At 44.0% G+C, this 11,641-nt stretch overlaps 1 protein-coding gene across 3 annotated transcripts in view; it reads right to left on the bottom strand.

The window, feature by feature from the left end:
- Positions 1-1,454: 1,454 nt before the first annotated feature.
- The window catches only part of fgg (fibrinogen gamma chain), a 47,405-nt gene continuing 37,218 nt past the window's right edge, over positions 1,455-11,641 (bottom strand). For all 3 annotated transcript variants that reach the window (XM_070864523.1, XM_070864532.1, XM_070864515.1), the window contains 5 exons: positions 10,817-10,947; positions 9,967-10,100; positions 9,679-9,863; positions 5,430-5,710; positions 1,455-2,010 (listed from right to left, as the gene is read on the bottom strand). In XM_070864523.1, the coding sequence (XP_070720624.1) occupies positions 1,823-2,010; positions 5,430-5,710; positions 9,679-9,863; positions 9,967-10,100; positions 10,817-10,947 (919 nt within the window). In that variant the 3' untranslated portion in view covers positions 1,455-1,822. The remainder of the gene's footprint in view (positions 2,011-5,429; positions 5,711-9,678; positions 9,864-9,966; positions 10,101-10,816; positions 10,948-11,641) is intronic.

Raw genomic sequence — 11,641 nt, 5'->3', positions numbered from 1 at the left:
CATCTCTACTCGTTTTATTTATTTGCTTATCATAACCTGAATTAATTTAATTAGTTAAAGTTTTTATTCAAATGATTAGTTATAGCTATATTAACTAATTAGTTTATCCAGTAAAGTTCTTAATTTAATAAAGTATGTTATAGTTCCCCAGTGCCAGAGTCTCACAGTGAAGAAACCTCATGGTGAGGAGGCCTCGCTGTGCCTGGGCCTCGTGGTGCTGTGGGCTCACGTTGTCGGGGCCTCGTGGTGCTGGGGGCTCATGTTGTCGGGGCGCTCACGTTGTCAGGGCCTCGTGGTGCTGGGGGCTCACGTTGTCGGGGCCTCGTGGTGCTGGGGGCTCACGTTGTCGGGGCGCTCATGTTGTCGGGGCCTCGTGGTGCTGGGGGCTCACATTGTCGGGGCCTCGTGGTGCTGGGGGCTCACGTTGTCGGGACCTTGTGGTGCTGGGAGCTCACATGGTCGGGACCTTGTGGTGTTGGGAGCTCACATGGTCGGGACCTTGTGGTGCCAGGGCCTCATGGTGCTGGGGGCTCACGTTGCCGGGGCCTTGTGGTTCCGGGGCATCATGGTGCTGGGGGCTCACGGTGTCGGGGCCTTGTGGTTCCGGGGCATCATGGTGCTGGGGGCTCACGGTGTCGGGACCTTGTGGTTCCGGGGCATCATGGTGCCGGGGCCTCACATTGTCGGGACCTTGTGGTGCCAGGGCCTCATGGTGCTGGGGGCTCACGGTGTCGGGGCCTTGTGGTTCCGGGGCATCATGGTGCCGGGGCCTCACGGTGACGGGGCCTTGTGGTGCCAGGGGATCACGTTGTCGGGGCCTTGTGGTGCCAGGGGATCACGTTGTCGGGGCCTCATGGTGCCGGGGCCTCACGGTGTCGGGGCCTTGTGGTGCCAGGGCCTCATGGTGCCAGGGGATCACGTTGCCGGGGCCTCGTGGTGCTGGGGGCTCACGTTGTCGGGGCCTCGTGGTGCTGGGGGCTCACGTCGTCGGGGCCTCGTGGTGCTGGGGGCTCACATGGTCGGGACCGTGTGGTGCCGGGGCCTCACGGTGTCGGGGCCTTGTGGTGCCAGGGCCTCATGGTGCCAGGGGATCACGTTGTCAGGGCCTCATGGTGCCAGGGCCTCACGGTGTCGGGGCCTTGTGGTGCCAGGGCCTCATGGTGCCAGGGGATCACGTTGTCGGGGCCCCGTGGTGCTGAGGGCTGACGTTGCTGGAGGCACACGGTGCCGGGGCCCCGTGGTGCTGAGGGCTGATGTTGCTGGAGGCACACGGTGCCGGGGCCTCACTGTGATGGTGCTGCATGTTGATGAGGTCAATAGTGATTGCCACTAGACTTCGCCTCTGCTCATCCGATTCTTGCCCTGAGTTAAAATTGGTGCTTTTCTTTTTAAAAAAAGGTGGCAAAGATAAGAATGAGAAAAATCATGACTTTATTAATAAAGGCACCCAAAGAAAATACAAAGCAGCCAGACTTGTTGAATTGGTGATGAATCAAACAGTAAAGATAAATGGAAATGATTCCAGGATTTTGCACTTCTCATTTGTGGAATCACTCCTACAAAGAAAAGTTGTCACTGCTGGAAGTCGGAGTTAAAAACAGAAGGTGCTGAAACGCATGACAACAGATTTTTTGGCAACCAAAAAGAATAAAGACAGGATTTTGGGTTGGAACACAATGGGTCCTTTACATTGGTCTCAGCTAGTTTAATGTGAGCATGCAGCATGTTTACTTTTACTATGAGTATTATACAAACTCAAAACATTCACAACTCGATAAGCTGGAAGCTATATTACGTCACTGCTAAGATGATTTTATTTGAATCAATGAAAATCGCCTCTCGTTCTTTGAGACTGTTGTGTTTGTCTCTGCTTTTGTAATGACGCATATTTCCTGTATGGGATGATTTTTATTGTGGTCTCTTTAAGGGAGTACCAGCGATTATGCCATGTCGCCCAGATAATTCCATCATCAAATCCACTTGCAGTCTCCTCTGCTGTGTAAACTCCACCTGAAACAGAGACAAAAATGAATCGTTTTCAATAATAATTCTTCGACACTACGGCTCTGGTGGCGCCATGAAAACATATGTTTGAGTAGTGAATCTATAAATGTTGTTTATGTTCTCTTTCCTAATTTCTCTTCTGAAGGCACACATAATAAGTATAAAATAGTCACTATTAAATCCAATAAAGAATTCAGGAGAAACTTCTTTACCCAGAGAGTGATTAGAATGTGGAACATGCTATCGCAGGGAGCAGTTAAGGTGAACAGCTTTGATGCATTTAAGAGGAAGCTAAATAAGTACATGAGGGAGAAAAGAATCGAAGGATATGCTGATAGGGTTAGATAATGGAGCATAAACACCGGCACAGATCAGTTGGGCAAATAGCCTGTTACTGTGCTGTGAATTCTACGTAGTTCTGTGTAATTATGAGCTGCATGTTATATTTACTGGCTAAGTGACTCACATTGGGGTTCTTGAGTATCTTATCCATGTACTCATTTTTTATGTCTGAGCCACACTCTGAACATTAGCAGTACATTCAACTGGGATGTTGGAGGGGAGTAGGGGGTTAGATTATAGTTGAGCTCAACCATCTCTTTCTTCCACTGTTCACAAAGACATTGGGGGGAAAATTACGGTCGGAGGCTTCCTTCACACGAATGCCTCCGACCCAAAACAAATCTACAAAAGTATCCGGTGGTCCCAAGGGAACATAGGATCCCGGTCGGAGGCCTAGATTCACTGTGCAGCGCATGAGGAAATGACTTTGAGGTACGTATGTACATGCTGGAGTCACGTGGGCCTGGTCCACCAATCACTGTGCAGTATTCTCATTGATAAAAAAGGGAACTCCATTTGTACGAGTTTCCATTGCTATCAATGAGAAAAAAGCCTAAAAAACCGAAACACAGCATAAATAAATAAATAAATAAATAAATAAAAATAAAACACCTGACATATTTAAAATAAATTGAAATTAAATGTTTTAGAAAAAATATTTTTTTTAGATTTTTTTTTTTTAAATGGGCTCACTGGGTCCGTACAGAGTGTATACGGACCCGGGGAGGCATCGCAATAGCTGGTTTTCGGCGCACAAGGTGCATGCGCCAAAAACCGGCTTTTCCAATCTGTCAAGTTCTGGCTTGACAGATCCAACGCATCTTGGGGAGAAGGATATTCGTATAGGCAAGATTGCGCTATTTGCCCATCTCTTGCCCAGCGAATGTCCTTAAAACTCTTGCGCCTGGTAAAAGTAGGCTATGTTTTAAAACATATAAAAATAAAATTTAAAAACACATTTCTATGTTAAAAATCCTGTCCACTTTAAAATAAGTTTATTTTAAACCCTAATTACAAACTTTAAAAAAAAAAATCCCCAAAATATATATTTTTTCTAACACATTTATTAATTTAAATTTAAATTAATGTTAAATATGTGGGGTGTTTTATTATCTTTTATTTGTGTTTGGGTGTTGGGGCGAGGGGTTCTCATTCATAATAATGAGAACTTCTACTTACGGAGTTCCCATTATTATGAATGAGAATACTTTACCTTGATTGGGTGTCCAGGCCCAAGTGACTCCAGCTCCAGCTTTACATCCATTCAGACATGAATGCACCCCGATGCACATGCAGAAGAGGCCTAAAACATTCATCGCTGGTGCGCGCCCGAGCAAAAGGTAAGTGCGCATCTTTTTTCTTCTTTTCAGGTGACCGCCCGCAGGAAGCCCAGAACCGGGATTTCAGGGCCATTGTGTTTTAATAGTGTTAAAAATATACTTGCCTTAATGGACAAGGTTTTTAAAATAAAAATGAGCGTTTAAATTAAATTTTTATATATTTTAAAATGCTTATGCTGGTAAAAGTAAGCTATGCACCTGCTTTTACTAGGCGTAAAAGTTTGAAGGATATTCGCTGGGCATGAGTTGGGCAAATAGCCCAATCTCTCCCGCACGGATGTCCTTCTCCCGGGGATGCGGAGTCTAGAGAAATCTTGAGAGATCAGAAAAGCCGGTTTTCGGTGCATGGGCAACAAACCCCAAAACCCGGCTTTTGCGAGGCCTCGCCGGGTCCATGTGCACTTCATACAGACCCTGCGAGACCGGACTTTTCAGCCCATCTTAATGGTCTGTTGAAGAACCAGCAGGGTTCACTAGCTAGCTGTCAGTAGTGGAATTCTGGGCTGATTCTTTCCCTCCCAAATACAGGTTTACTCAGGACCGTTGTGGCATCCACTCCTGCCCTGGCTAACATCAGCTAATTCGGCACACATGGGGAACCGAAACTGAGAAATTCCGATTCTGCATGGCTTCATATCAAACTAAGTAATGAATTAGAGCAACGTACCCATCAGAGGAGCAGAATAAATCCTAACATTTTTCACATCCTGCTTGTGAAACTTCCTGAATCACTGGGGGTGATTTTCAACAGCCGGCTGCCTGCTTCTCACCTAAAAACAGGTGGCTGGCAGTTGCGAATTCGGAGGGGGCACCTTGGTTGACCCATTGATGACCAAAGCCTGCCTGATGCAAATTTCAAACAGGCCTGTAAATAGCTGAGCAGCTGGTGGAATGCTGCTTAAATATGCAAATTGTGGTTGTAGGTTCACAATTGCAATTTTCAGGTGTAAATGGGCACAGTTTGCATTGTGCTCTGCCCATTTGTATCACATGTTGAGTAGCTTAATGAGCATTGGAAGCTGCCCAGAAAATGGCTGAGGAATCTTTCAATTTCAATTTCTGTGGGGTGCACCTCCTGCGCCCACAAAAAACTCCACCTACTGCGAGGCCTTCCCCAAGCCCCCCTTGATCGCCTCTCCTCCCAGGCTTGACCTGCGAGTAAAGTCAGCGTGGGAACCAGACGATTTCCCACTCCATCTGGCAAGCTGCAGTGGAGTGCCCATTTTTGTGCTTGTGTACTCTGCAGTTAGTTAGGCATCAAGTTTTTCCACAGTTACCATTATCATCACTTTGATTTTACAAGACAGGTATGATGGAATATGTCTCCTTGCGACTTTTGTTCCTCAGGTGCTGCGCTGGAGTACCACAAGGTCCTATAATTAATGGTCTGTTGGAGAACCAAAACAGTGCTCATGCATTCAATGCAGCCAAATGTCAGCTTTAGCTGCGACTCAAACCATGGGCTTTGAATGGGGGCTTTGCTGCTACATTGCAAAAACTACCAGGATATGTGTATAATATGTCACCAAGCCCTTGCAATTATTTCCGTTTTCATTTCATGACAAAAACAGTAGCGATAGTGCAACATTTCCTAGCCTTGTGTACTTCTGAAAACCTAACCCTGACCTGACATCAGGGTTAACATGTCTTTTGCAATGAATTGCTAGTCAGTCATGGGAAACCTGTTCTAATTTTTGCCGAACACATCGTTCATGGGACTGTGTTGTCGGCGAGAAGTTTTACCTTTGTGATATCTGCCATTAAGATTTGCTGCATGGCACCTGTTCATCCACCAGCCGGCTTGATCCTGTGCAGCACAGTTGCCGTCGTCGTTCCTATCATTATCAGCGTCTGGAGTGCTAAACTGCATTCCATTGTGTGCCGTAAAGAATTTATCACTGACATCGTCTCCAAAGTTTATCCCATCAAAGGCATCTCCAGCATCTCCAGCCTCATAAAAGCTATAACGCAAACGATATTTGTCCTCTTCGCTTCCAACTTTAAAATCCATATATGTAGCATATCTAGAGGGGAAGAAAAATTGGTAAACATTGACCATAGAGAGACCATCCTATGTCCTTCTTAGTATAAGCACACCTGCATAAATTTGAGCTCCGCTCACTGGTGTCCAAATGTCTGTTAAACGTTTAGTGCAGTGAAGAGCCAAAAGGACAATTTGAAAAATGAAAAGTTTAAATATGTAATTTAAAAAGTCAGCAGCCACTGTGAAGATGAAATGGCTTGGGACCACAGTCTACTCCTGATGATTTCGTTGTTTTTTTTATACTAAGAAAATTAAATTTTCCAGCAAAATGAGAATTCAGTGTTAAAAAGAAATCAAATTATCGGATAATTAACTGACTTTCAATTAAAAGGAGTAGGCTGTACCTTGAGATTGTCTCATATCACTTGTCAAAATTTGATATGCCATTAGATTGGTAACCTCACTCCTTAATTAGTTGTATCAATGCATGATCTCATTATGTAAAATCAAGGCATATAACTGCACCATAATATCTGCATCAGGCTTATAATATTGGTACTGTCAGACTGTTGGGGTGGGGGGAGGGGAAGCATCGGGCGAAGGTGAGGTGCTTCTCAGAAGTTGGAAAAGAAAGCCAGACCAGAGATGAGCCTATGTCATAGAAACATAGAAGCATAGAAAATAGGTGCAGGAGCAGGCCATTCAGCCCTTCTAGCCTGCACCGCCATTCAATGAGTTCATGGCTGAACATGAAACTTCAGTACCCCCTTCCTGCTTTCTCGCCATACCCCTTGATCCCCCTAGTAGTAAGGACTTCATCTAACTCCCTTTTGAACATATTTAGTGAATTGGCCTCAACAACTTTCTGTGGTAGAAAATTCCACAGGTTCACCACTCTCTGGGTGAAGAAGTTTCTCCTCATCTCGGTCCTAAATGGCTTAGCCCTTATCCTTAGACTGTGACCCCCTGGTTCTGGACTTCCCCAACATTGGGAACATTCTTCCTGCATCTAACCTGTCTAAACCCGCCAGAATTTTAAACGTTTCTATGAGGTCCCCTCTCATTCTTCTGAACTCCAGTGAATACCAGCCCAGTTGATCCAGTCTTTCTTGATAGGTCAGTCCCACCATGCCAGGAATCAGTCTGGTGAACCTTCGCTGCACTCCCTCAATAACAAGAATGTCCTTCCTCAGGTTAGGAGACCAAAACTGTACACAATACTCCAGGTGTGGCCTCACCAAGGCCCTGTACAACTGTAGCAACACCTCCCTGCCCCTGTACTCAAATCCCCTCGCTATGAAGGCCAACATACCATTTGCTTTCTTAACCGCCTGCTGCACCTGCATGCCAACCTTCAATGACTGATGTACCATGACACCCAGGTCTCGTTGCACCTTCCCTTTTCCTAATCTGTCATCATTCAGATAATAATCTGTCTCTCTGTTTTTACCACCAAAGTGGATAACCTCACATTTATCCACATTATACTTCATCTGCCATTCATTTGCCCACTCACCTAACCTATCCAAGTCACTCTGCAGCCTCATAGTATCTTCCTCGCAGCTCACACTGACACCCAACTTAGTGTCATCCGCAAATTTGGAGATACTACATTTAATCCCCTCGTCTAAATCATTAATGTACAATGTAAACAGCTGGGGCCCCAGCACAGAACCTTGCGGTACCCCACTAGTCACTGCCTGCCATTCTGAAAAGTACCCATTTACTCCTACTCTTTGCTTCCTGTCTGACAACCAGTTCTCAATCCACATCAGCACACTACCCCCAATCCCATGTGCTTTAACTTTGCACATTAATCTCTTGTGTGGGACCTTGTCGAAAGCCTTCTGAAAGTCCAAATATACCACATCAACTGGTTCTCCTTTGTCCACTCTACTGGAAACATCCTCAAAAAATTCCAGAAGATTTGTCAAGCATGATTTCCCTTTCACAAATCCATGCTGACTTGGACCTATCATGTCACCATTTTCCAAATGCGCTGCTATGACATCCTTAATAATTGATTCCATCATTTTACCCACTACTGAGGTCAGGCTGACCGGTCTATAATTCCCCGTTTTCTCTCTCCCTCCTTTTTTAAAAAGTGGGGTTACATTGGCTACTCTCCACTCGATAGGAACTGATCCAGAGTCAATGGAATGTTGGAAAATGACTGTCAATGCATCCGCTATTTCCAAGGCCACCTCCTTAAGTACTCTGGGATGCAGTCCATCAGGCCCTGGGGATTTATCGGCCTTCAATCCCATCAATTTCCCCAACACAATTTCCCGACTAATAAAGATTTCCCTCAGTTCCTCCTCCTTACTAGTCCCTCTGACCCCTTTTACATCTAGAAGGTTGTTTGTGTCCTCCTTAGTGAATACCGAACCAAAGTACTGGTTCAATTGGTCTGCCATTTCTTTGTTCCCCGTTATGACTTCCCCTGATTCTGACTGCAGGGGACCTACGTTTGTCTTTACTAACCTTTTTCTCTTTGCATACCTATAGAAATTTTGCAATCCGTCTTAATGTTCCCTGCAAGCTTCTTCTCCTACTCCATTTTCCCTGCCCTAATCAAGCCCTTTGTCCTCCTCTGCTGAGTTCTAAATTTCTCCCAGTCCCCGGGTTCGCTGCTATTTCTGGCCAATTTGTATGCCACTTCCTTGGCTTTAATACTATCCCTGATTTCCCTAGATAGCCACGGTTGAGCCACCTTCCCTTTTTTATTTTTACGCCAGACAGGAGTGTACAATTGTTGTAATTCATCCATGCGGTCTCTAGATGTCTGCCATTGCCCATCCACAGTCAACCCCTTAAGTATCATTCGCCAATCTATCCTAGCCAATTCACGCCTCATACCTTCAAAGTTACCCTTCTTTAAGTTCTGGACCATGGTCTCTGAATTAACTGTTTCATTCTCCATCCTAATGCAGAATTCCACCATATTATGGTCACTTTTCCCCAAGGGGCCTCGCACAATCAGATTGCTAATGAATCCTCTCTCATTACACAACACCCAGTCTAAGATGGCCTCCCCCCTAGTTGGTTCCTCGACATATTGGTCTAGAAAACCATCCCTTATGCACTCCAGGAAATCCTCCTCCACCGTATTGCTTCCAGTTTGGCTTGCCCAATCTATGTGCATATTAAAGTCACCCATTATAACTGCTGCACCTTTATTGTATGCACCCCTAATTTCCTGTTTGATGTCCTCCCCAACATCACTACTACTGTTTGGAGGTCTGTACACAACTCCCACTAATGTTTTTTGCCCTTTGGTGTTCTGCAGCTCTACCCATATAGATTCCACATCATCCAAGCTAATGTCTTTCCTAACTATTGCATTAATCTCCTCTTTAACCAGCAATGCTACCCCACCTACTTTTCCTTTTATTCTATCCTTCCTGAATGTTGAATAACCCTGGATGTTGAGTTCCCAGCCCTGATCATCCTGGAGCCACGTCTCCGTAATCCCAATCACATCATATTTGTTAACATCTATTTGCACAATTAATTCATCCACCTTATTGCGGATACTCCTTGCATTAAGACACAAAGCCTTCAGGCTTGTTTTTTTAACACCCTTTGTCCTTTTAGAATTTTGCTGTACAGTGGCCCTTTTTGTTCTTTGCCTTGGGTTTCTCTGCCCTCCACTTTTCCTCATCTCCTTTCTGTCTTTTGCTTTTGCCTCGCATGACTTATTATTAGGAGTAACAGAGTGGTTTAACCAAGATGTCTGAGAGACCCACTGACGGCCCTTTGATTGGAGAATGATAAGAAACATGGAGGGAGGGGAGAGAGGCATCAACCTCACCAAAAGTCAGCGAAATAAAATTAAATCATAGTTTCTATAAATATGACAAAATAAACCAAATAACAAATACTTGGTTCATCAAACACAGATGTTGTTTTAAACACTAATACCATTTTGTTCAGTAAGTTTTTTTTTTATCCTTATAAATGACAGCACATATATTTTAGTGTTTACAAGGATAAATCAATATTTACCTCTGCTGATTTGACCAGTCCTTCAGGTTTATTTGCAGCAGAAAGGGTCCAGTAGACTGTGTAGTTAGATAATGTATCTTCTCATTACCAAGCCAGAACTCAGTGTTACCACCGGGTGACAAGTACCCAAACCCTTCCTTGTACTGAATCCAATTTTTGGAGAAGTCCACATTGCCATTGAGTCGCTGAAAGAAATTAGCAGAGCGTTGCATGATGGTACCTTTTATCGCATTTTTTTTTTTTTTTTTAAAGTCTGCTTGTCAATAGGCTAGCTGTGGTGTAACTTACCCTTTGCAGCACTGTCCAGCCTCTCCCAGCTGAGTCTATCTCACAATATACTAAGAACTGCTGGCGGGCTTGCTGTGGTTTGACGTAGTACAGGCCGCTTGTTGTAGCGCCTTGGTCAGCGATATCTTGGCAGTCTGAATAGGATCATATTATAGCTCATTGATTGCTTGTAAGTAAACTACAATTACACCTTACCAAAAAAGTCAATATTTTTCAATAGTAAAATGCTGAAAAATTAATAATTGTTAGTAAAACTATAATAAACAACTTGTATTTATATAGCGCCTTTAACATAGTAAAACATCCCAAGACGTTTCACAGGAGCGTTGTGAGATAAGATTGGTCACCGAGCCACATAAGGAGATATTAAGACAAAAAGGCAGGTTTTAAGGAGTGTTTTAAAGGAAGAGACAGAGGTAGAGAGGTGGAGCTCTAGGGATGGAATTTCAAACTTGGTGCCTAGACAATTGAAGGCATGGCCACCAATGATGCGGCAAAGGAAATTGGGAATGCACAAGAGGCCAGATTTGGAGGAATGCAGAGTTCTCAGAGGGTTGTAAGGCTGAAGGAGGTTACAGAGATAGGGAGGGGCGAAGCCATGGAGGGATTTGAACACAAAGATGAGAATTTTAAATTCAAGGCATTTCTGGACCGGGAGCCAATGAAGGTTGCTGAGCACAGGGGTGATGGGTGAATGGGACTTGATGCAAGTTAGCTTACGAGTTAGGATAAAAAAAAGCATTAAACTACCCAATTAAAGAGATTTCTGAGGTGATCTTTAAACTCATAAATGGCAGAAATAGAATCTCAATACATTCACAAATGTAACTATTTAACAGGGGATGCTAACCTCGTCCCATCATTTCATTTATTTGAACAGTGTCTTGACATGACGCGCTGCACTTGTCCTGAAGTTGTTGGGTTAATATCTTCAAATTATTGATGTTTTCATTGTTCACTGATACTATGCTTTCCAATTGCCTGTTGAAAAAAAAAATTACATGCATCATCTATGGTGAAAGGCAAGAACATTCACAATAGTAACAGGATCTCAGCAGGTCAAGATCAAAACAGAAGATGCTGGACATACACAGAAAGTCAGTCAACATCTTTAAAGAGAAAAGATAGGTTATTGTTTCTGGTGCAGACCTTTTAGTAGAACTCATTCACACCTTCATTTGTTCTGGCAAAGGAGGATTGATTCCCTAATCGGACGTTAAGAGCTTGCAGGGAACACTGGTCGGGAAATCGCTGGCCTATGTCTCCAGATTTTTCATCCATTGAATCAAGCGCATGTGGGCCCATGATGTCCTGACTAATACTTCCTGTAAGTTTCACTCCTCGTCAGGATCACCCAATCAGGGAATCAGCCCCAGGCTCGACTGCTGAGTGTAGGCAGGGATAAGCCAGGTGAGAAGACCATAATAATTCTAATAACTTTATTAAGCGCCTTGGGGCATTTTACAATGTTAAAGACGCTATATAAATAAAAGTTATTATTATTTATTAAACAGTTATCAATATTAAAGATACCTACCCATAGTAAAACTTAGAATCTGCAATATAAGCAGGTTCTAAGAAGTCATTTTTAGCTCAGAAACTGTGGACAGATATTAATTGCTAATAGTCTGCAAGTACAGAGGGGTAGTGTTTCCACTTTGGGTGCAAGCGACGA

This window comes from Pristiophorus japonicus, chromosome 2 (genome assembly GCF_044704955.1).
Source record: "Pristiophorus japonicus isolate sPriJap1 chromosome 2, sPriJap1.hap1, whole genome shotgun sequence".
NCBI lineage: Eukaryota > Metazoa > Chordata > Chondrichthyes > Pristiophoridae > Pristiophorus > Pristiophorus japonicus.
The sequence above is the reverse complement of the archived record's forward strand: the minus strand, read 5'-3'. Positions and strand labels throughout refer to the sequence as shown.